The sequence below is a fragment of the Heptranchias perlo genome, chromosome 23 (genome assembly GCF_035084215.1).
Source record: "Heptranchias perlo isolate sHepPer1 chromosome 23, sHepPer1.hap1, whole genome shotgun sequence".
Classification (NCBI taxonomy): Eukaryota; Metazoa; Chordata; class Chondrichthyes; order Hexanchiformes; family Hexanchidae; genus Heptranchias; species Heptranchias perlo.
In genome coordinates, this window is record NC_090347.1 from 27,162,307 (window position 1) to 27,186,470 (window position 24,164).

At 41.8% G+C, this 24,164-nt stretch overlaps 1 protein-coding gene across 1 annotated transcript in view; it reads left to right on the plus strand.

Annotated features, from left to right (window-relative positions):
- Positions 1-9,101, plus strand: part of LOC137341400 (bMERB domain-containing protein 1-like) — a 46,545-nt gene extending 37,444 nt beyond the window's left edge. The window contains exon 6 of the mRNA XM_068004516.1: positions 8,914-9,101. Within this exon, the coding sequence (XP_067860617.1) occupies positions 8,914-9,032 (119 nt within the window). The 3' untranslated portion in view covers positions 9,033-9,101. The remainder of the gene's footprint in view (positions 1-8,913) is intronic.
- Positions 9,102-24,164: the final 15,063 nt, after the last annotated feature.

Genomic DNA, 24,164 nt, shown 5'->3' on the forward strand with positions numbered 1-24,164 from the left:
GACAACGGTGATAGGCGAGCAGGATTTAATGTGGGATTGGATATCATCTGCTGAGTTTGGATAAGTTCGTGGAGGATTGGAGGCCAGCAAAGAAGACATTGGGAAAATCAAGGTTGAAGGTAACAAAAACATGGATAAGGATTTAAGTGGGGATGAGCTGAATTAGGAGCGGACACATGCATTGTTATGGAGGTGAAAGTAAGCAGTTTTGGTAATGGATAGGATATGGGGTTTGAAGCTCACCTCTGGGTTGAACAGGACCCCAAGATTTTGCAGTTTTGTTCAGCATGAATGAGTGACAAGGAATGGGAATGGAATCATTGCCAAGGGAGCAGAGTTTACCGTGGGAGCTGAAAACAATGGCTTTGGTCTTCCATATATTTGATTGGAAGAAAATTTGAATCATTCATGATTTGATGTCAGACAGACGGGGGTAATTTTAACCTTAACCCACCTGGCGGGAAACTACTGGAATCAGATTGGCCGCCCATTCTACTTCCATTAGCATTCAATAAAATTGCGGAGGGGTTTGTAAAACAGACAGCCGATGCGATCCCGTCAGTTTCCTTCCACGTGGATTAAGTCGAAATTACCCCCTCAGTCTGACAGCATAAAGATGGGATCAAGGGATCTGGTGGAGAGGGAGAGCATGGTGTCATTGGTGTACATATGGAAGCTGTCCCTGTGCCTAAAGATGCCAGGGAGGCAGCATGGAGTTAAGGAAGAGGAGGGGGACAAGGATAGATCCTTGGGGAACCCCAGAGGTAAATGTGTGAAGGTGGGAAGAAAAGCTGTTGCTGGAGATGTGCCAGCTGCATTTGAAGAAATAGGTTTGAGTCCATGCCCACATCTGGACAATGCAAGTGAAGTGATGGAGGAGGATTGTATGGTCAACCATGTACATACTGTTGTCAAGGAACACAAGAAGAGATAATGCATCATCGCAGACACAGAGCAACTTTGAGCAATTAGTCTCGGTATTATGAACAGGGCAGAATTATTTACATGGAATTACTTCTGGAGTCACGTAAAGGTTAGCCCAATGTAATCACGTGAAATAATTGACAGTGGCACTAGAAAGATGCAAGAGACAAACTACTTCAATGAGGTAAAAGCAGAAAATCTTGGAAATGCACATTGGTCGACCAGCAACTGAAGTTGATTAAATAAAGGCAAATAAAGATTGGAAATAATGGGGGAGATTTTCACTGTTTCCGCCAGGCAGAAATAGGGTGGTGGCACCCCGAAATTCACCGTGAAAATCTTGCCGCCTGTCCCCACTCCCGATCCAGCCGACGCCATTCTGAGTGTCTACCTGTTTCAAGCAGTAGGCCCATTTAACATGCAACTCAGAGTCCAATGACACACACAAGGTCCCGATCGTCATTTTAGGAGACAACTGAGCGGTGCATACGTCGTGCACACTCCCGCCCCCACCCCACCCCCCACCCAGTTTTACCCAACAGTACAGCCGAAGAAGATCAACAACAGTTAAATTCAAAATTATTTTTTGTTGGACCCGGAGGGGTGGGAGTGCTCTGCTGACTCCACAAGAATAATGTGAGCCACTACTGGCCAGGCTTCTCCTCTGATCCCCCCACCCCCACCCCCGGCACCCCCTACCCTGATCTACCTTGCTACCGGTCTGGTCGGCCTCCATTGCAGGCAAGCTGCAGCAGGAGCCTTTCTGGCACCTGCAACCCGCCCTCAAAATGGACCTGGCCCCCCACCGGCACTATCGAACGACTGGCCGACACTCCTCCCAATAGTTAAAATCTACCCCATTAACTCCAATTCCTATTGCAACAGGAGGTCATATTTTCAGTTCTAATGTAACCATCCGAAATGAAGCCAGGCTTTTGCAATGTAGGAGCTGTGTAATTAGAGGAGAAATCAAAGTCTGTGCGGTTCAATCTGATATGACTCATGCAGCAGTGTTTGTAACAAACTGGGCAGAAGAAGTGACCACAATCAGATTTAATTATTGAGCTGAATGTGTGTTGAACTTGAGACAATCACATGGTTCAACTGTCCAGCCTGAAAAGTTCAATAACAGCGTCAGATAGTAAAATATTATCAATCAGTTGCAAGCAGTGGCACCATAACATTTTAAACTTTTTTGTCTCAGTTTTATACAGCAGAAGTCATTTAAGTGGTACTCTAATAAGCAGGATGCCTCCTTTACAGCACTTTCACCTATAGTCTGGTGTTGAGATACTAACACCTAAACCCACCTATGTGCACCACGCTCTTGTGTCCACCCTGCTGTAGACTGACTACAAAATTACACCGTGCACATGCTGCAGTCAGGACACGTGTGTCAGGTGGGCCTTAGATGTTGACACTGAGCTGATTTTGTGTATCAGTGTGTTCGCATCCTGCTATTTTGCAGCATGGCACAAGCACGCTGATAGACGAAACTTGCTTAGCACATTTAGCAAACCATAGGAGAAAGTTGGTGGGACATGCTATTCTTCATTTCGATATCGGGCAGGCAAAGACACACTAAAGACATGGGGTCCATTTATGGGAGTGGTGGCAATGCTGAACCTGAGTAGAATAGCGTACGATCCAAAACCATGATGGGGTGACCTGCTGAGAACTGACTTCCCTTAATAGATTCCTATGGACTTATCTGGTGGTTCTGCGAGAGCGTAGAGATGCTTTTACATTTCCTTTGGCTCCAGTTCTGAGTCTTGGGAGAGTGACCTATCTCTGCTGCTATCCCATGTTTCAGCGAAGCCAGCTTTTGTGTAGCTCGGCTCTGGAACAGAGGACCTGCTTAATTGCAGATCTATGAGTGGGATGTGCTATTTTGAAGATTTCATATCCACAAAGTATTGACATTGTGATGTTGCAAGATTTGCTGTCACATAAATATGCTGATGATATCTTGGCATGTTTATTGACCAGGCCTAAGAGCTCCAGGAAGCAGCATAATTTAGGTCTCCTCTCTTGTCAAATTTACAAAACCAAGAATGTTTATCTTTGGTAGTGCCACCAATTGAGCAGAACTTACATCTTGGGAGTTGGCAGAAGTACCACAATAAAAAGTACCTTAATTTCCACGCCTCTGGTTAGCCAGGACAATTAACAGTCAGGGATTGATCAGTTGCTTTGTTTGATTTGAGTTTAAACTGTCTGCTCAATCTCTCTGAGCCATCCTCCAGATTTTAAAGTTTTAAAAGTGCAATCTGTTGATCTTTCTGCCCCTCCCCCCCCCAACACTATGAATATCAATTAGTAAATGGATGAGAGTTATCCTGAAGGTAAAAAGGATAATTCAGAACCCTAATTGCTGTTAAATCATCCAGACAATAGATGAATGACATTCAGCATACGTCTCTGAAGACAGTTTACTGAAGTGCCGTTGACTTCTAATGTGCGGATCTGATGCAGTCAACAGGACTGGCAAATATAAACTGACTAGCTTCCATTCACCAGCAGCAGAGACCCATTTTTCCTGGGTCTTCCACTGATACTGTTGCCTCCCATAGATGGCTCTGGAAACTTGCTGAGCCAGCCCAGTATGTCAATATGATTTGTTTTAATTCAATTGAAATCAGAACCAACAAGAGGATTCCAATTATTCATATTTGTCTTCAATGTCCTAGAATCATAGAATCATAGAAGTTTACAACATGGAAACAGGCCCTTCGGCCCAACATGTCCATGTCGCCCAGTCCTATAGCCCTATTAAAGACCAATTTGGAAAATAAATACATGCGCAGATGGCCAGGTCTTTCTGAAACTGCCTCTAAAAGGCAGTAGAAGAGCAGATGCACAGATAGCACATACATGAGGTAGGGCAATGCACAGAGATCAGTTAGAGTTATATCAGAGATTATTGCACCACAGAAACTCCACATATCCTTTAATATTACCCTTTTTCAACAAATGATCTGATTCTTTTTTAATGGGTTCGGCTTCAATAACAGTTTGTGTTGGGGAATTCCTAACTTTTTCCATCCTCCCCTTTAATTATTTTTGTGATTATTGCAAATTTGTGCCATCTCATTTGCATCTGGTTAACCAGTGGACGAATCTATTTACCTTGTCACACCCCTTCATAATTTTGAAGATTTCTATCAGGTCATTCCTGAACCTGCTCTGGTCCAGTGAAAAAAGTCCTAACTTCTCAAGTGTCTCTTATCATAACTGTAACCCTTCATCCCTGATAATGTCCTATTGAATCTACCTGCACCTATTTTTATATCCTCATAATGGGGTGCCCAAAACTGTGCACTCACCCAAAACCCAGAGTAAGCATAAAAAGCACGTTAAGATTGGCAGGGAAGTTCCCTTGTTGGATACAATTCACATACTGCACCATACTTGGAGCCCAGTGAAACCATTCACACTGCAGGTGAAGTCAATTTGTTGGCCGATGTCCCTCAATCTGCATTTAAGGCCTTTGCAGATTTTCAAGATTTGCACTGCCAAGCCTTCTGTTCCCAGAGCTGCCAAATAAAGAGGTTGTGGCAGCTGCTTAAAAAAAAATCAAGATGGATGGAGATAAGGATGAGAATGAGACTGAAGTTAATTCCCTCCTGACACCACAGCTGATTCAGTGTCTTCTGTGTCTACTAGTATGAAGTGGAGCCAATTACATGGTTTTGTGCCACACTGTGAAAAGCTGCTTGAAATAGAAACGACTAAATGGCCGGTTGACATTTTGAAATCCAAATAGAATTGTTTGTTTTCAATACAGTGCAGTTTTTAAAATTATTGAAGTGCTTCATTTTTCCTTTAATTTTTAACATTGTCTTAAAATATTATACAGTATTGTGTTGTATAGCACACATGAAATTCATGTAAATTATCAATTTCTCAGCTGGGACAATTGGTTGTTTGGAACAAAATGTGTTCCATTGAGGTCTGCAATAGTTGATTTTCCCCTTCTTTAATCCTCTGCCCCTCACCACCCCCCCCCCCCCCCCGCCACATGTCATCACCTTAAACTCAACAGCAATTTGCATGTATATAGCACCTTTCATATAATAAGTGTTCCAAGGTACTTCACAAGAGATTGAGGGCACTGGGCAGGATGTGGGAGTGAGGAATGTCCAAAAGAATGATTAAAGAAGTCAGTTCTAAGGAGGCTTTTGAAAGTGGGAAGAAATATGGCAAGGCTGGTGGGCAGGGTTAGGGAGAGGATTACTTCACGGTTTTGTTTTTTTTTGTTCATGGGATGTGGGCGTTGCTGTTGAGGCCAGCATTTATTGCTCATCCCTAATTGCCCTCGAGAAGGTGGTGATGAACCGCCTTCTTAAACCACTGCAGTCCATGTGGTGAAGGTTCTCCCACAGTGCTGTTAGGTAGGGAGTTCCTGGATTTTGACCCAGCGAAGATGAAAGAACGGTGATATATTTCCCAGTCGGGATGGTGTGTGACTTGGAGGGGAACGTGCAGGTGGTGTTGTTCCCATGTGCCTGCTGCCCTTGTCCTTCTAGGTGGTAGAGGTAGTGGGTTTGGGAGGTGCTGTCGAAGAAGCCTTGGCGAGTTGCTGCAGTGCATCCTGTGGATGGTACACACTGCAGCCAATGTGCGCCGGTGGTGAAGGGAGTGAATGTTTAGGATGGTGGATGGGGTGCCAATCAAGTGGGCTGCTTTGTCCTGGATGGTGTCGAGCTTGTTAAGTGTTGTTGGAGCTGCACTCATCCAGGCAAGTGGAGAATATTCCATCACACTCCTGACTTATGCCTTGTAGATGGTGGAAAGGCTTTGGGGAGTCAGGAGGTGAGTCACTCGCCACAGAATACCCAGCCTCTGACCTGCTCTTGTAGCCATAGTATTTATGTGGCTGGTCCAGTTAAGTTTCTGGTCGATGGTGATCCCGAGGATGTTGATGGTGGGGGATTTGGCAATGGTGATGCTGTTGAATGTCAAGTGGAGGTGGTTAGACTCTCTCTTGTTGGAGATGGTCATTGCCTGGCACTTGTCTGGCGCGAATGTTACTTGCCACTTATCAGCCCAAGCCTGGATGTTGTCCAAGTCTTGCTGCATGCGGGCACAGACTGCTTCATTATCTGAGGGCTACTTTTGTGCTGGCTGCTCTGAGTGGTCCAAGGCTAGTGAGATGTGTGAATTCTTCTTCTTTTCAAGCCTGATCTGAGGGGAACATTTTGCCTCCACTTGGCACCTGCCTTTGAACCTGTAAAGCATTTCTCCACTAATATTGCTGATAGTAATTTCCACGTCTGTGATTGATTTTAGTTTGAAGTTAAGTTTTTTGGGGGCGATGTTGAAATAATATTCATTGATGCTTGATGGTACTTTAGCATTTTTACATACAGTGTGATGTGTTGCTTAATCTGTTCAACCGGGATGAATGTAAATTATCAATATATTAATGTTCGCTTATGAATGCTACTCTAATTTTAGATCAAAATATTAATACCCCTTAATTCAGCCCCTTCCCTAGCTTTAGTCAGTGTTCTAATTCCCAGTTCATAGCTGCTTGATTCCTCAGTGGACAAGACAGGTGAATAGGTGTGTGGATGTGCCTGCCACTTCTGACGCTAATTCAGTGCTGTGCTTAACGAAGGGACATAGAAGGTGAATTTCCAAGCCATCTCTGGCTCCCTTACTGCGCTGGAACGATGTAGGAAACATTTGTGTGGGGAAAGACATTTCCGCCCAACTTCTGCGTTTAAACTCCCCCCATCGGGTCTCCTCGTGCTTCTGCCGATTGCCCATCATGAATCACCCAGGCCTCATTTGGATATGTCAAAGTAAGAGCCAATGGTGGTAGTTCGACTGCTGTTGCACCCGAGGTAAGTTAGACACAGTTCATTGCGTCGCAGCAGCTGTCAGGATCAGCTGTTCAAGGCGGTACTGTGGAGTTCCTGAAACACAAGAGATCTTTTAATTCAGATTTCTGCAGGTAGGATGTGATTTTTAAAGCATTTTTTTTTTTGCCATTCTGCCTGTGGACGTCTGCACTTGCTTCACACTGCTTTTCACAGGGTCAGGCCACCAGCAGATTTTCAGACCACCTACCCACTGTCAGGAACAGGTCTGCTATTCCATATGGGCACCTATTCTTGAGCTGCTTCTATGTGAGGTCCAGGATTGTGGTAGCTGGTTGGCTGCTCTGCTCTTCAAAAGGCTTATGGAATTCAGGTGGTCCTTTCGCCTAATGTCAAATTGCTGCCTGGCTGTTCGGTGTCTCCTCCCACACGCCACTGGTGTGGTGTTATAAGGGGAATGGCAAGTGCTGCTGTCCTGAGAGATGGCAGTATCATACAACCTCTTCACCACCACCATCATCATCTTACTCCTCCTTTACCATCTGTTGCTATGGTGCCTCTGCAAAAAGGAGGGTAGAAGCTAAGATTCGGTGAACATCGCCCCTTTGGCATTAAGGAGATAAAGATGGATATGGATGGTTGTGTCTGTGTGGTGCTTCACAGGGATGCCAGGCGACAGTGTAGGTGCTCAGATAGTGACCTGTGATGAGGGTTTTAAAGGTAGGTATGCCCCACCAGTGCCTGCATTTGGCAGGCATTGTGCGTCAATTCTCCCTGAAAGAAGATAGTGAATGAGGGTAAGCGTGTGTGCCAAGTGGCATGGGAGAGGTGAAGTAAGAAATGTGAGTGTCTGTTAAAGTGGAAGAAGGAGTTTTAGGGTTGTGCATGTAAGTAATTGCGTTGTGGGGAGCTGGTAGCCATAATTCAAGCTGCTGAGTTGAAACCTACGTTAGCTAATCAAGTGTTTCTTTTAGAGGGTACGAGTATTCAGATGCCCAGAGTGGGTAAGGATGAAAAGGGAGAGATGTGCAATGTGTTACCTTGCCTGCCCTGCTGTGTGTCTGGAAGTTTATGTGCACCTGTTCTGCAGTCTCTCTCCAAGTGGCACAAGTGATAATCCTGGGTGACTTGGACGAACACACAACAGGAGTCTGTTCATCTTGCCTTTGTCAAAAACATGAGGGAAGTTAAATAATGAAGGAGGCAAATGATGTGCTGAAATGTTTGTTTCTTTCAGAATAGTTTCATGATGGAAGGTGGTGTTGGCTGCAATCAGAAATTTGCATGTGAGGAATCACACAATGTTCAACAAAGTTCCTTATTTTAGGACCCTGCGCTTTCATGTTATATGAACAATCAGAAGCTTTTACTTCCAGTATTGTCAGCCATCCTCTCCTCAATCAATCACAGAGCCAAGTGACTGGCATTCAGGTGACTGTCAGTGTCTGTCATTCTGCTTACAAACAATGCTGCTTATGGACCTGCACAAAAATTAAAACATTGAGTCTCAAACAAGAAGTTTATTGAAAATATAAGTTTTAGTAAGGACATTTAATTACAAAATTTGAAATGCTGATTATGCAATAGAACATCTTCAAACATGATGTGCAGAGTCGGATCAAAGCTAGCAGATAAAAATGGTGGTAAAAGATACATTGCTCTGCTATAATGAGAAAATGTCCAAATCGGATCTACAGGATATAACATTCCTCTGATTTGACAAAATTGACACTGGGCAAGGGAAATTATTTTATCAGGCTTGCTTTGAAACTGATGGAGATTTAACTTTAGAACTCTTACCAAACGATTTTAATTTCTCATTCCTAACAAACCGAAATCTCCATCAGACATCTGGGACCTGACCTAATTGAAATTTCATAATTTGCATCTCATTTTATCTGACTTTATTGCCTACAATGGCTTAGAGAAAGAATATTACAAGGGGAGGGGGGAGGAGGAAACTCCTCAAACCTTCTGTTATGATGACTGGGTGCCAAGTTATAGTAGGAACTTGGATTTAATTGGCACTTTCTGAGATTATTGTGAGCGGAATCCATTGTGTTTGTGTAAAAAGGGAAAGGTTAATCATATCCAACTGCGAATATTGCAGTACAATGTTCTATTACAACAGATCACCACTAGTGTTGTTGTGTCATCACAGATGCTGCAAAGGAAAGGAAAATGACATCCAGAGCACAGCAGACATCTACGCCTTTCATGACAAAGACTGGACTGACCCTGCTGAAGGAATGCTGTGGATTCACCTGCTCCATCATGTAAAAGTCAATGATTTTTAAAAACTGAATGTTTTGCAGGGATCTCTGCATAGGTGTGCATGGGATTATAAAAATTTCAGTAGCAGTAACATTCTGTTCTCAGCAGCATATCGCTCCCAAACAGATGAATTAAAGATGCTTGTATAAACCTGGATTCTATTCAAGTACGGCAATGTAACTTATTTATGGAATTAGCAAAAATCCTTCTAGGAACAGGAGTAGGCCATTCAGCCCTTCAAGCCTGTTCCGCCATCCAATCAGATCATGGCTGATCTGTACCGCAACTTCATTTACCTGCCTTTGATACCCTTACCTAATAAAAAAATCTGTCGATCTCAGTCTTGGAGATTTCAATTGCCCCAGCATCCACAGCCTTTTGGGGGAGAAATTCCAGACTTCCACTACCCATTGGGTGAAAAAGTACTTTCTGATTTCATTCCTGAATGGCCGAGCTCTAATTTTAATATTGTGCCCTCATGTTCTGGATTCCCCCACCAGAGGAAATAACTTCTCTGTATCCACTCTATTGAATCCTTTTATTATTTCAAACACCTCAATTAGATCACCCCTCAACTTTATAAACTCAAGGGAATACAAGCCAAGTATGTGCAACCTGGCCTCATATTTTAACCCTTTCAGTCCTGGTTTACATTCTAGTGAATCCCCTACATGGCCAATATATCAGCAGTCTTGTTGCATGCCTGATGAACTCAAACCCGGAAAAATGCGGCAGGATTACAGCTGGGTCAAAGTGGCAGGCAGAAGTCCTGCCTTGCTACTCCACCAATAAGATGAAAATCCAAGCCTACAAGTCCTTGGCTTTAACCAGTCCTATTTGACCTGTAGTGATTATTTTTATACCCTAGTGTTAAATGAAGTCCTATACATAGGGTGCTTTTTTGTTTGACAAGCTTGTGATCTACCTTATGAAGTTTGGACTTATTGTAACATCAACATCATTCACAAGTTGTGCACACAATATGTGTTTCTGGTTCTGCTTGAAGGGTACATTGTAGTTACATGTGATTTTGATCCAAAAAAAAATTTCAAATGTCATATTTCACCCATGTGGGTGAGTTACATCGAGTCTACAGCACAGAAACAGGCCATTTGGCCCAACTGGTCTATGCCACCGTTTATGCTCCACATGAGCCCCCTTCCACCACTCTTCATTTAACCCTATCAGCAAACCCTTCTATTCCTTTCTCCCTCGTGCTTACCTACCTTCCCCTTAAATGCATCTATGTTATTTGCCTCAACTACTCCTTGTGGTAGCGCATTCCACATTCTTACCAATCTTTGGGTAAAGAAGTTCCTCCTGAATTCCCTGTTGGATTTATTAGTGAAAAAGTTTGACACGTCCCTTCTTGGTCTCACACATTTTTACATGTTCCTCACATGTCCATTCTCACCTAACTGTAAACAGCAACAGTACTCTAATTCCATTAAAGTAGAAGGTAAGTAGTGCTAAAAGTAAATACTTATCTATGGAGCATCTCTGTTTATTTTACTTGTGATGTGGAGATGCCGGTGATGGACTGGGGTTAACAATTGTAAACAATTTTACAACACCAAGTTATAGTCCAACGATTTTATTTTTAATCCCACAAGGAAAGCCCCCGAAAGCTTGTGGGATTAAAAATAAAATCGTTGGACTATAACTTGGTGTTGTAAAATTGTTTACAAATATTTTACTTGTAAGTTTTACTTACAGGAATATTTGCATTTCCAGGGCTCCTCTGTGTTTACTTCAGGCAGCAGCATCTGAGCAGATACACTGAGTGCTATACAGCAAAGAGATCCCCTTGCAAAGTATCAATGCTTGAAGACCATCTCATCTCTATCCAGTATTTGCTGTATTTTAGTGTATTTGTTTCAGTTGAGTACAAATGAGTACACTAAGAAGCTATGAAGATTTTTAAAAATCTATAAAAAGTGGCACAGTGTTTACCACTGGTGGTGTTTACCTATAGAGTTAGCTTCTCCTTTAAGTAAAATCTAACCTCAGAATAAAATTGCACACAACAAATTTGTCACATTGTCATATAATATTCATATAGATATGAGAAATTTTAGTGCGCCCACTATACCTTGTGCACTTCAATAGGGCCTTACTCACTGTTTCCAATCTGGTTTTCTTTTGACAACTTTATAGCATTTTATGGTTTGATAGGTTGTTAAATAACCCTTTCAGCGCTGAGGCCAACCCGTGCTTCACCGATGGGATGAAATTGCTCCTGACTCTCAGCAACTTCAGAAAAACAAAACCTAAGTAACTTTACTTTGCAGTTCATTTATAAAACACAGCTTTCAATTTGGGGAAGGAAGAAACAACAGATGAAAGGATTTTATCTAGTGAATTTCTAATAATTTCTAATAGGGTACGGTAGCGTAGTGGTTATGTTACTGGGCTAGTAATCCAGAGGCCTGGACTAAAATCCAGAGTCACGAGTTCAAATCTCACCACGGCGGCTGGTGAATTTAAATTCAATTAATTAAAAATAAAAATCTGGAATTAAAATACTAGTATCAGTAATGATAGCCATGAAACTACCGGATTGTTGTAAAAACCCATCTGGTTCACTAATGTCCTTTAGGGAAGGAAACCTGCCGTCCTTACCCGGTCTGGCCTATATGTGACTCCAGACCCACAGCAATGTGGTTGATTCTTAATTGCCCTCTTAGGCAATAAATGCCGGCCTTGCCAGCGACGCCCACATCCTGTGAACGAATAAAAAAAAATAAAAATAATGTATTGGTAGACACAGTTCTAACTATGTTGAGAGTAATAGTTTATTAAAGCAAATTGGGGAGCAAGCTGAAAAAGTTTCAAAGCACCAGAATTACTGCATTAGCCAGTGCCTGGAGTAAAATATAGTTTGGACACACTGCAACTTGTTTACAACACTGATGTTGGGTGCAAAAAATATCCAATTGTTTCCTGTATTAAGAAACCTCCACTCAGTCCTTCTCTCCCTTTTTCTGCCATAATTAAAAACTTCTGCTTTAATAAAGTTGTGCAGAAATATGTTTTCTTTTATTTGTAATGTAACTGGTGATGTTATTTGTCCAGTTACAAGAAAATGCAGTATTCTTTTTATTGCCCTCCATTCTCTATCCCTGCTGATCTGATCATCCATCACTGAGCTGTTTGCACCGAAAAGGTTTGGGTGCAAATTATCATCCACGATTAAAATAAGAACAATTCTAAAAGAAAACTTGGCCTTTGCTACTAAAATAGATGCAAGTTTATCCCCTGCAACAATTGATTATTTAAAGCGTTTGATTCCACACCTCAACAGGATACAGTACAGCTGACCAATGAGCAGGACTCATACCCAGGAACGACATAACAAGCCCAGAGATGCATGTTGGTAATTTTGGGGGTAAGTGCATCATCTTTGTAAACAATGATTATCCTACTACTGTATATACTAAGGTAGTGACCACTGTTCATTAGGTATAATAATCACGATATTACATGGGTAAGTTGTTGAACTTGATAAACCAGGTAGCTGTGCACAACTGTGTATCACATCACATTAAACATTTGATTTCCCCCCCACTCCACACACAATTTTTGGTCATTGTTCAATATGTATTTGGGTAAATTACTCTAATTCATGTTAAATACGAGGGCTAGGCATACAATAATATTCACACCATACTGTGTAAAGGGATGTATCCTCTACCAGTCAGACTTCAACAATGAAGCAACTAATTCTTATCAGAACCCTTTTTACTACTTGTTGTAAAACCAATAATGAAGTCCCCATTTAATTAGTACTATGAAAAGTGTACAAAAGATATGTCATTTATTACCAACAGATAATATGAGGAATAAGTACATCACTAAGTGAGCAGCCAGTCATTTTTACAGCTCCTTGGCCTCAAGTCAGTATCTGATGTGCAACACACACCAGTTAATAGAGGATACCTGCTGATTACCTGTGTAATGCAAGTAATGTGACTGCATATCATTACCACAGGCATATGTGGATGCTTATTCTATCCAGTTGGATGTCCAAGTTGTATAATATCAAATAAAAGTTGTTTCCCTTTATGTATGTTTTAAATTGAAGTTTTAGTGTGGGCACTTGATGGCACGGTACTTGATGCAGTTTTGTATTGTGATTCGTGCACTATTGCTAACGTTTTCTTGGTTCCATCTATCATGGTCTTGTGTCAGTAGTATCAAACTGTACAAAAAGGCATTTTTTATATTTATAATGATGCCATCAGGATATTCACTTCACGATAATAGTAGGTTCTACTTTTCATTTCCTCCAAACTTCGAGTTATCATTGATGCATCTTATATTGTTGATTCCTGTTAGCTACATACTGCATCCTTCTCTTGTATTATGTGTAGCTCAATGTGAACTTCAAAAGCAGATTGACACAGTAGCATTCTCTTGTAAATGTGTTTTGTATTGAAAAATGTTTTAAGTGTTCAAAACCTTGTAAGACATTACAATATTATGCCTGCTGTGCAGCTTGATCTTGTCCAAAATAATATGTTTCCTATACCCAGGAAATATAGCTAGTGAGTTTCAGTAGTGTTTTGTGTAGATGTATTGTTAAGTGTGTGAAATAATGTACATTGTTTAAATCAACCTACGGAGTGTTATAATGTGATAGTGCCTTGATCTTACAAGAGTTCTTCAGTGGGGTCATTTGAAATGCAAAAACTGCTTTTATTCAGGAATGGAATGCTGTATCCGCAGAAACTATTGGATGGATATGAGTGGATTATATGGCGATGATCCAATTGAGGGGTTCAGGTGATGCCATAAACCACTAAGGCAAACTTGTGTGGTTTGTTAGTTACCTGAAACCCAAGATTGCTTCGTTGCCTGAAATTCTCAGCCATCCCATCCAATATATTTTATATTGCTTGGATTTTACATTTTTTCTTTCCCTGCTGCTGCTGTCACTACAATTGCTGCCACTGCCGTTGCTTCACCACTGCCACCTTGGGTGATAAGGCAAAAGATGCAAGATCTCACAGAATATCAGATTAGCGATATGAAGAAATGTAGGTCTTCACAGAACATCAGATTGATTCTGATGGTGAAGTACAAAGGAATTCATCATTCTCCATGCAACATAAAGGAATGTGCAGAGGGCTCCCAGGACTGAGAATGAGAAGCAAAGAGCAAAAATGATTGCAATGAATTCAACATAATTTTTATGTCTGGGTTCGGAGACTTGATACATAATTGCTTTTGTATCAATATGCTCAAAATGGTAAGACTGTCTTGCATCGGATATATTCCACCTCCGTCTGTCCATTATACTTGTCCTGAGCAAAAAAATATGGAGATGTAGGACTGATTTTCTTGCCCTTCTTGTCCCTGGATGTCTGGTAGGTAGAGCTTATCTGAAGTGTGTTCCATCTGCAATAACCTGAACCTGCCTTTATTTCCGGCTTCAGGTCATTTACATAGGTCAGATATTCCTCTGATATAGATCTAGACTCTGGAATGGCCCAACGCCTGGATGCTGGGGAGGAAAGTCACAGCTGCTGCAGGCCTCTGAGGCCTGCAACATTTGGAATGGCCACTGTAATCAAAGATTTCTGATTGCTGATCTAAAACAATAACCAGTAAGCCTCTATCACCAATACGTGGCCCTGGAAATAAAAAGGGGCTTATCTTTGGTCCTGTTGTCTTAGCTTCCTACTCCTCTCCAATCAGATGGAGTCTGGGCGCAGGATCTAAGACCCACTTCTTCTGGGTACCTCTTAAAATAGGATGTCTTTCCAGCATTGAGGGAGGAAAATGAGACCAGAGAGCTGGGAATGCCACCTCCTGTCTCATTACAGTATCCCTAGTGTGCACTCATTGTAGGTGCAGGCACCCCGTTCCAGCTTGGGGGAACTCCCAAGGCAATATAGAGGATGGAAATCCAGCATCACGGGTCTCTGCCCTTTTTATTACATTTTGTTCCTGGGAAATTAGTTTACTCCAGGCACAAAGCAGAGGAAAATCCGCCCCATAGTCTTTTACCCAAAATGTACCACACCCCTGGTGATTACTGCAGTAACAATATAAAATTCTACAAGAGCAGTTATGTGTTTGACATCTGATGTTAATTCTTACTGTTGATAATGAATAATAAATAGTTTTGAACTAAAGGTACTATGTTAGATTCCTTTTTTAAATAAACTGTGGAAAGGTAAGTGCAGTGCCCCACCACCTCTACGACTTGGGTTTGAATCCCAACTGATGGGATGAAAGTCTTCTACCTTTGCCAACTACATGGGTTTTGTGGAGTGAGTTTAGGACAGCCTCAGCCTTGCTGAGGGCAGAACAGAACTCTTTTTAGGGGGAAAAAAATCATTGCAGGAGAGAAGAGTTATATGCTTCACGTCAGGAAAAACTACAAGGGTAATTTTCCAATTTTGCGCTCTCTGTGGGCAAGACTTCTGCCGGGGATGTATAGTCAGAAAATGACCTTGTATCATTGTTTTCAAATCCCTCCATGGCCTAGCCCCTCCCTGTCTCTGTAACCACCTCCAGCCCTACAACCCTCTGAGATCTCTGCACTCCTCCAATTATAGCGTCCTGTGCATCCCCGATTTTCATCGCTGCACAATTGTTAGCTGTGCCTTCAGCTGCCTAGGCCCTAAGCTCTGGAATTCCATCCCTAAACCTCTCCATCTCTCCACCTCTCCTACTTTAGGATGCTCCTTAAAACATAACTCTTTGACCAAGCTTTTGATCACCTGCCCTAATATGTGGCTCAGTGTCAAAATTTGTTTGATAACGTTCCTGTGACGAGTCTTAGGATGTTTTACCACGTTAAAGGCGCTAGAACTATTGAAGATTACAGCACAGACTGAGGCCATTCGGCCCATCATATCCATGCTTACTCTTTGCCAGAGCAATCCAAAACTAGATCCACTGCCCTGCTCTCTCCCCATAGCCCTGTATCTTCCTCTGCTTCAAAATGTATCCAATTTCCCGTAAGAGATGTAACGAGCTCTGCCTCACCCATTCCCTGTGGGGAAATATTCCACGCTCCAACAACTGTCCACTACAAAGTTATTTTTATTTTGTCTAAGTGTTTGGGAATTGACACCTGGGGATGAGCTGCAACTGAATTCAATTCATTCACTCTGATAACATCAAAAACTATGGAGAACCTATCCTGTATGCGCTGTGTGTAGCGAAATCTTAAACTTGTTTCTAAAAAACATGCTTACGATTTTTTTTTGCACAAAGCACACAGAGGAAATCTTCCCTCAATAAAAGTAGACAGGAGGTAAATTTCTACTTATCACTGGACCGTAAAACTGCTGTTGCAGGTCAGGCGCCTGTTATAGAAACTGTCCGATTTTCCTTTCATTGGGCAGTTTTTATAATGATTGCTCGATCTGCAATGCAAGATTTAAGCTCCAGCATTAAGTTGAAAATTAGCCCCAGTGCCTCATGAGATTTAAAAGTAACTTTGCCATTATTGCAGTGTTCAGTTGAGGCAACTTAATTGTGATCAAAAGGCTGCAGCAGCCCTGAAGGTGTGTGCAGTCTCACATAACAAGTCCTGTTGTACTGAAAGATTTAATAAGGTAGCAAGTTATACACGATTCAGTATATATTGTACAAAGAACATGCTGGGACCATAATTTTTAGTTTTGTAAGTAACATCGATTGAGAGTTATAATCAGTTGCAGAAGCAGTAATAATCATATTGTACAACTGATGATTAACCATAAATGTGAGCATAAATGGAGAAAGAAGCAGTCTCCTCAGAAATAGAATGACTGCTTTGATGAGGGAAGCAAAGGACTCCAGGGAAAATAGATGGCCTTAAGGAAGCATATGTATAGAGGAAAAAACATCCATATTAATTGGGAGTAGTACAAGTCAGTATGCTTGTATCAAACTGATGTGGAAATAATTTTATTCTAAACCTGTGATTTTCCATTTTAAAAAAAGTTGAAGGACAGGTTTTTGTCATCACTGATTACATTTTACAAAGCAAAGTTTTGTACTGTACCCACTGTGCATCAGAGACAGATACAAAGTTAGATTTAAGGTTAGAATTTTTTTGTTTGATCTAAGAAGGTAAAATCTTTAGTAATGTTGGTTTTCAAATTTATTTGGCCTGGACCATATTTTGTAAAATTAACTGTAGCTTGTCCAATTGAAATAAATTGGATTGGCAAATTGTAACAAGATGAAAACATCTACTTCAACACTTTGTAATTATTTAAACTGATATTTTTCTACAGGCCCTATCACTACCAACTGTTGACAGTGTCTTACTCCAGGTAGCTCTGATGTCATCTATTCCAGGTGTTCATATGTTACCTCAGTCCCCACGCCACACACAAGCTCTGATTGGGACCAATAATGTGACCTGCACATGGCACCTGTGCACGAACGAGCTAACCTTGCTGCACAATGCCAGGTCAGCCCATTTGCATAATTTTCTGGCATTCTGGGCACACTTTTTAAATTTCAAAATCTACTTTATTTCATAAAATTTAAAGATACACACAGTTCAATGTAAATATCAATTCCAAAGCAATAAAAATCAAAACAATACAATATAAATCATACACAATACAATCCCAATATTACAATTCAATTACAGCATATATCTTATAATATATGGTGAACAATACAAGGTGGGATGGCCTTACACCATGGCCTTTCCCCTAGAGCCTTTGTGTAAGCCGCATCTTGCTTCAGTGCGGCCCACAGCATGTACTCCTGGACCTTGGAGTGTGCTAGTTGGCAACGCTCGGTTGTGGACAGCTCCTTCAGATGGAAGACCAGCAAGTTTCAGGCGGACCAAAGGGCCGCCTTCACCGAGTTGATGGTCTTCCAGCTGCAGTTGATATCTGTCTCGGTGTGTGTCCCAGGGAACAGCCCGTACAGCACAGTGTCCTGTATTACCGAGCTATTGGGGTGAATTGGGACAGATACCAACGCATCTCTTTCCACACCTTCTGCGCGAAGGGGCATATTCTGGGCACTTTTTGTTTCAAATGTATACTTTATTCATAAAATTTGTAAAGGTACATAGAGTACAATTCAAATTGCACTTCAAACAATACAATACAGGTCATATAATTTGCAATGGTACATACAATACAATTCAAAAATCACGATACAGACAATACAGTTACACATCATACATGGTATATACAGTTCATGACACTCTAGGTGCCTCATTGCACTTAGTCATTTCAGATTACCAATTACAGATACATTGCATTGCATTATATTCATTAGTCATTTCACATTCAGTCCGAGGAGGTTTTTCTCGGGTTCTAGCCCCTCGGTATACAATGGCCGGTGGGCCCTAATCTGTGGCCTTTTCCCATTGAGCCTTTGCGGTGGCCGTATGTTGCACTTGGGCTGCAATGTTAGATACCAGCAACCACTGAAGGGTTTCTGTTTGCCACTTGTGTGCTGGATATTTGTCAGTCATTGGGGAGTGATCTGGCATGAGGCATGGGGGGCAGCAAGCAAACAGATAGGTTGCCAAGGGGCAGGATGCCTGATTTTTTTTTTCTTTTAATAGCAGGATGTCCTTCAGTGTCCAGTCAAATGCTCAGTTGCTCCAGTTGCATTATGGAGTGGCTGCCTAACTTGCATCAAAATCAAGAAGCTAATGAGTGTACCACACAGCTTGAACATAGGCTTCCAACCCTTTTGCACTCACTGCCCACAATGAAGCAATTTGGATACCTCAGGAGTAGAAAAGTCACCCGGTTCAGGTGGGATGCATCCTAGGTTACTGAGGGAAGTAAGGGTGGAGATGTCAGAGGATCTGGCCACAATCTTTCAATCCTCTTTAGATATGGGAATGGTGCCAGAGGACTGGAGGATTGCAAATGTTACACTCCTGTTTAAAAAAGGGGAGAGAGATAAATCTGGCAATTACAGGCCAGTCAGCCTAACGTCAGGGGTGGAAGAACTTTTGGAGATAATAATCCGAGACAAAATTAATTGTCACAGTCAGCATGGATTTGTTAAAGACAAATCGTGTTTGACTAACTTGATTGAGTTCTTTGATGAAGTAACAGAGAGGGTTGATGAGGGTAGTGCGGTTGCTGTGTATATATGAACTTTCAAAAGGTGTTTGATAAAGGATCACATAATAGACTTATTAGCAAAATTGAAGTCCATGGGATTAAAGGAGCAGTGGCAGCATAGATACGAAATTGACTAAGGGACAGAAAGCAGAGAGTAGTGGTGAACGGTTGTTTTTCAGACTGCAGGGAAATATACAGTGGTGTCCCCCAGGAGATGCTATTAGGACCACTGTTCTTTTTGATATATATTAAATGACCTGGACCTGGGTATACAGGGCATAATTTCAAAGTTTACAGATGACTTGTGATGCTAACCATTTCCCTGACCTGATGGTTTAGGTCCTACCTTTCAGGAACACAATAGGGATAGTTTCCATTGCACTTTAACTGCAGCTATGGCAAGGTCAAATGTTAAAACTGGTAGAAAGCTATGAGATAAGCTGAAACCACCATTTTTTTCCTTTTTTGTGCACCACTATTTTCCATCCAAAATAAAAGGGAGTGAAAAAGGTAGCTAATTTCCTGCTTCAAAAACATTGTCATTTGTTAAGGCCTTGTAAATGAGCCATCAGAGAATGAAGTGGCAGTGTTCTGTTGGGAGAAATCAAAATGACCTCATGAATTCGCTTGCTTACTAAGCTGGAGTTAATTCAATGAAGGAGCAGCTAAACACTTTGGCAAATTTATGTGTTGAATAGGATATTGCTGTAATTTTGACATTAACTAGTGAAGTGTTACCGTTGGTGGGAGAAGGCTGTTAGCGAGCACAGTCTCTATCAGAGACTGGGAGTGAGGGGGAGATATAAAATCCATGACCCTTCCAGCACACTGCTGCCTTAGTTCTGGTGGGAGTGCACTCGACGGGCTGGAAATGAGGCCTGGACCATCATATCACCAGGGACTCTGTAGGGCTTTGATTGGGGCAGAGCCTTCCCCCCACCCCCGCTCCCTGCCACAAACAACAGTACCAACATAGGGCAGGGTGGTGGGAGGATTGGTGTCGGGGACTTCCAAAGCTGAGAGTTCCCACATCCCTGACCTCTCTGAAGATCGGCAGAACATCAGTGTCGGTACCAGGCTGTAAAATGGCAGATGTGGATCCCACCTGGGGGTCCAGACCTGGCATTCACTGGTTTTCCTGGCAGCTTGACGCAGATGGGCAGCCCAGTTGCGCCCCTAGTGCTGCAGGTACCAACCATTGTTAGGGTAATGAGGGAATGTCCCCTGGACCCTGGAAAGTCCACTGGGATCAGAAGCAAAGGTTCCTGGTGGGTGCATCTCAGCACCTGCACTGGGATATTCCCTCCGTCCCTGCAAATTGTTGGCTTCATTCCAACTACAACAATACTTTTAAACAGTCTACTGCACTGTGCTCACTGGTACTTTAATCAGCTGAGCAGCACTGGGTTCATGGGCACTTTAAACAGATGATCAGTAAACTGTTTGAATGTGGTCGATGTACTGCTCAGCTGGATATTTCATTCTGTCTCATGGGAAAGCAAAAATCTCAAGATTTGCATGTTTAATTAAATCATTACAAGAAATTAACTTTAACTTAAATTTTAATACAAACAACACAAGCAAATTTTTTAAATTTTGTATTTTACCCTGCTGCTGACTTTAAACACCTAACAACAAAGACTTTAATTCTAATTGTAAACAATTTTACAACACCAAGTTATAGTCCAGCAATTTTATTTTAAATTCACAAGCTTTCGGAGACTTCCTCCTTCCTCAGGTAAATTAAATTCTAATGCCATGGATCTATAAATCAATGCTTCAAAATCAGCTGTATGAATCAGGATGTACAAATATACTGTTCAGCTTCATTCCTGACAGTTATCTGCTCTCTGGAGATTGCCTAAGGCCCTTGGCCATTACTTCATTTGTGCCTCTCAAGCCACTTGAGAGGCACAAAACGAGCATTGTTGTAGAGTCTCGATTAATCAGGTTTCTGGCGGTAAGGCGAATGAAATCCTACAGAACAAACTTACTGAAGGAAAAATTGAAGTCATTAGCATTTTTCTTCATTGCCATTAAAAAGATTGCAGCTGGAGTATTGTGTTCAATTCTGGGCACCACACTTTAGGAAAGATGTCAAGGCCTTAGAGAGGGTGCAGAAGAGATTTATTCAAATTATAGCAGGGATGAAGGACTTCAGTTATGTGGGGAGACTGGAGAAGCTGGAGTTGTTCTCCTTAGAACAGAGAAGGTTAAGGGAATCATGAATGGTATTGATAGGGTAAATAAGGAGAAACTGCTTCCAGTGGCAGAAGGGTCAATAACCAGAGGACACAGATTTAAGATGATCAGCAAAAGAGCCAGAGGCGACAGAAGGAAACATTTTTTTTATGCTGTGAGTTGTAATGATCTGGAATGCACTGCCTGAAAGGGTGGTGGAAGCAGATTCAATAGTAACTTTCAAAAGGGAATTAGATAAATACTTGAAGGGAAAAAAATTACAGGGCTATGGGGAAAGAGCATGGGAATGGGACTAATTGAATAGCTCTTTCAAAGAGCCGGCACAGGCATGATGGGCCAAATGGACTCCTCCTATGCTGGAACTACAATGATACTATGACACCCAGTTTCCAAAAGTGGAGCATCCCTCCTATACCCTTTCATGGATAATTGTCTTTCTGCCAGGCCTCAGTTAACATGGGTTCTGATGAAATCTGTCTCAATAGAGAAAATGTATTCGGCTTACTTAGTTCTTTGGCACTAATAATCTATTTCTCTATTGTGCCACATATTTAGAGCTATTATCCTTCCAGGTACAATATGCTTTTCTGTGTGAAATGCAAAGATTAGTCTTCCTCTATTCTGTTATGTTGCAGCATTACATACTCAGGAAAATTGCTGGAAGCAAGTTAGAGGCAATAGTAAAACTATTTATCATTTGTTTTGTTATATAGTCAATAACATAAGAAATAGGAGTAGGTGTAGCCGTACGGCCCCTCGAGCCTGGTCCGCCATTCAGTAAGATCATGGTTGATCTTCGACCTCAACTCCACTTTCCCGCCTGATCCCCATATCCCTTGATTCCCTCAGAGTCCAAAAATCTATCGATCTCAGCCTTAAATATACTCAATGACTGAGCATCCACAGCCCTCTGGGGTAGAGAATTCCAAAGATTCACCCGCCTATGAGTAAAGAAATTCTTCCTCATCTCAGTCCTAAATGGCCAACCCCTTATCCTGAGACTATGCCCCCTAGTTCTAGACTCTCTAGTCATAGGAAACAGCCTCCCAGCATCTACGATGTCAAGAAGTCTAAAAAATTCTAAGAATTTAGAACATTTACTGTTACCATATGAACACTGGTATAAAAATGATATGAATTATATTCAAAAACATAGACTTGCAAATTCTTAGATATGTATTTGATGTTTTATCAATTTTGGAGAATTCCCAAGCTTCCGATTACTTGTTTTTTCTTCATTTGTTCATGGGACGTGGGTGACATTAGCAAGGCCCCATTTATTGCCCATCCCTAGTTGGTCTAAGAAGGTGGTAATGGACCTTTTCCTTGCTGCTGTCCTTGAGGTGATGGTGCTCTCACAATGATGTTAGGTGGGGGATTCCAGGACATTGACCCTGCAATGATGATGGAATGGCAATATATGTCCAAGTCAGGAACCAATGTGTTGTGGAGGGGAACTTGGAGGTGATGGTGTTCCCACTTGGAGGTGATGGTGCTCTTGTCTTTCTCAGTTGCAAAGGAGGGCCAGGGAGGGCAATGCTGTCAAAGTAACCTTGGTGAGTTGCTGCAATGTATCCTGTAGATCGTACATACTGCAGCCACAGTGTGTCAGTGATGGAGGAGGTGGATATTGGTTCCAGTGGCATGTGCACTGATCCTCTGTCCTGGATGCTGTCGAGCTTCTTGAGCGTAGTTGCGGCTGCACCCACCCAGGCAAGTGGTGAGTACTTCATCACATTCCTGACTTGAACCTTGTAAATGGTGTAGAAGCTTTGAGCAACAGGAAATGAGCCATTCATCACTGTGTACCCAGCCTCTGCCCTGCACTTGTAGGCACAATATTAAAATAGCTGGTCCAGTTATGTTCTGGCCATTGGTAACCCCCAAGACATTGATGGTCAGGGACTCAGTGATGCAGGTTAAAGGGAGATGGTTGGGTTGTCTCTTGTTCGAGATGATCGTTACCTGACATGTGGCATGAATATTACCTGCCACTTGTCAGCCCGCATCTGGATGTTATCCAAATCCTTCTGAGGGCTGCCATGGGCTGCTTCATAATTGGAACGGATGTGAGTGGAGCTGAACAGTGTGGAATCATCGGTGAACTGCCCCACTCCTGATCTTATGACAGAGGAAGGTCATTGACAAAGCAGCTGAAGATGGTTGAGCTGAGGACTTTCTGTGGATATAGGATTCAGTCATCATTATTTGCATATTATTTGTCACTTTCATGTTGTCAGATGAAATTGGAATGCCAATAACAAGATTTCACTTGAATATTGTACTTTTCCTCACAGAAATATTATTTACTTTCAAAAATAATCATAGTAAAACACACCAGTCATTTTATAGATATTTATATATTTGAACCCTTAGGTCTCTCTGTTCATTTATACTCTTCATCATCTTTCCATTGGGTGCATAGTCCTATTCTTTGTTCTTCCTCCTAAAATGTATTACCTCTTGATGTTTGTAGGGCCCTAAAGGGTTTTTTGGGTGGGGCTTGATTCGGGCAAAATGAATCTTGAACCAGCGTAAAAGATGGCAGAAAACACGAACATAAGTGATTTTGGGCACAACGTACAAAAATTGTTCATCTCCTATGACTTCAAGACTCTTAGAAAACTGTTAATTAAACAGCACGTAGCAAAACAATTGGTTAAAAGGTATTGTGCACTGCCATACCTTTCATACCAGGAAACCCATAGGCAGAATTAAAGGCCAATCAACAGCTCCGTAGTCATATTATGGACCTTTCTCAATTAAGTACCCATTAGTACCATCTGTAATGTGACAACATGGAAAAATCCCCACACATTCACAAAGCACCAGTCACTGGATTTAGCAGCTCAACAAGACCTTACCTTTGGTAGATCCATCC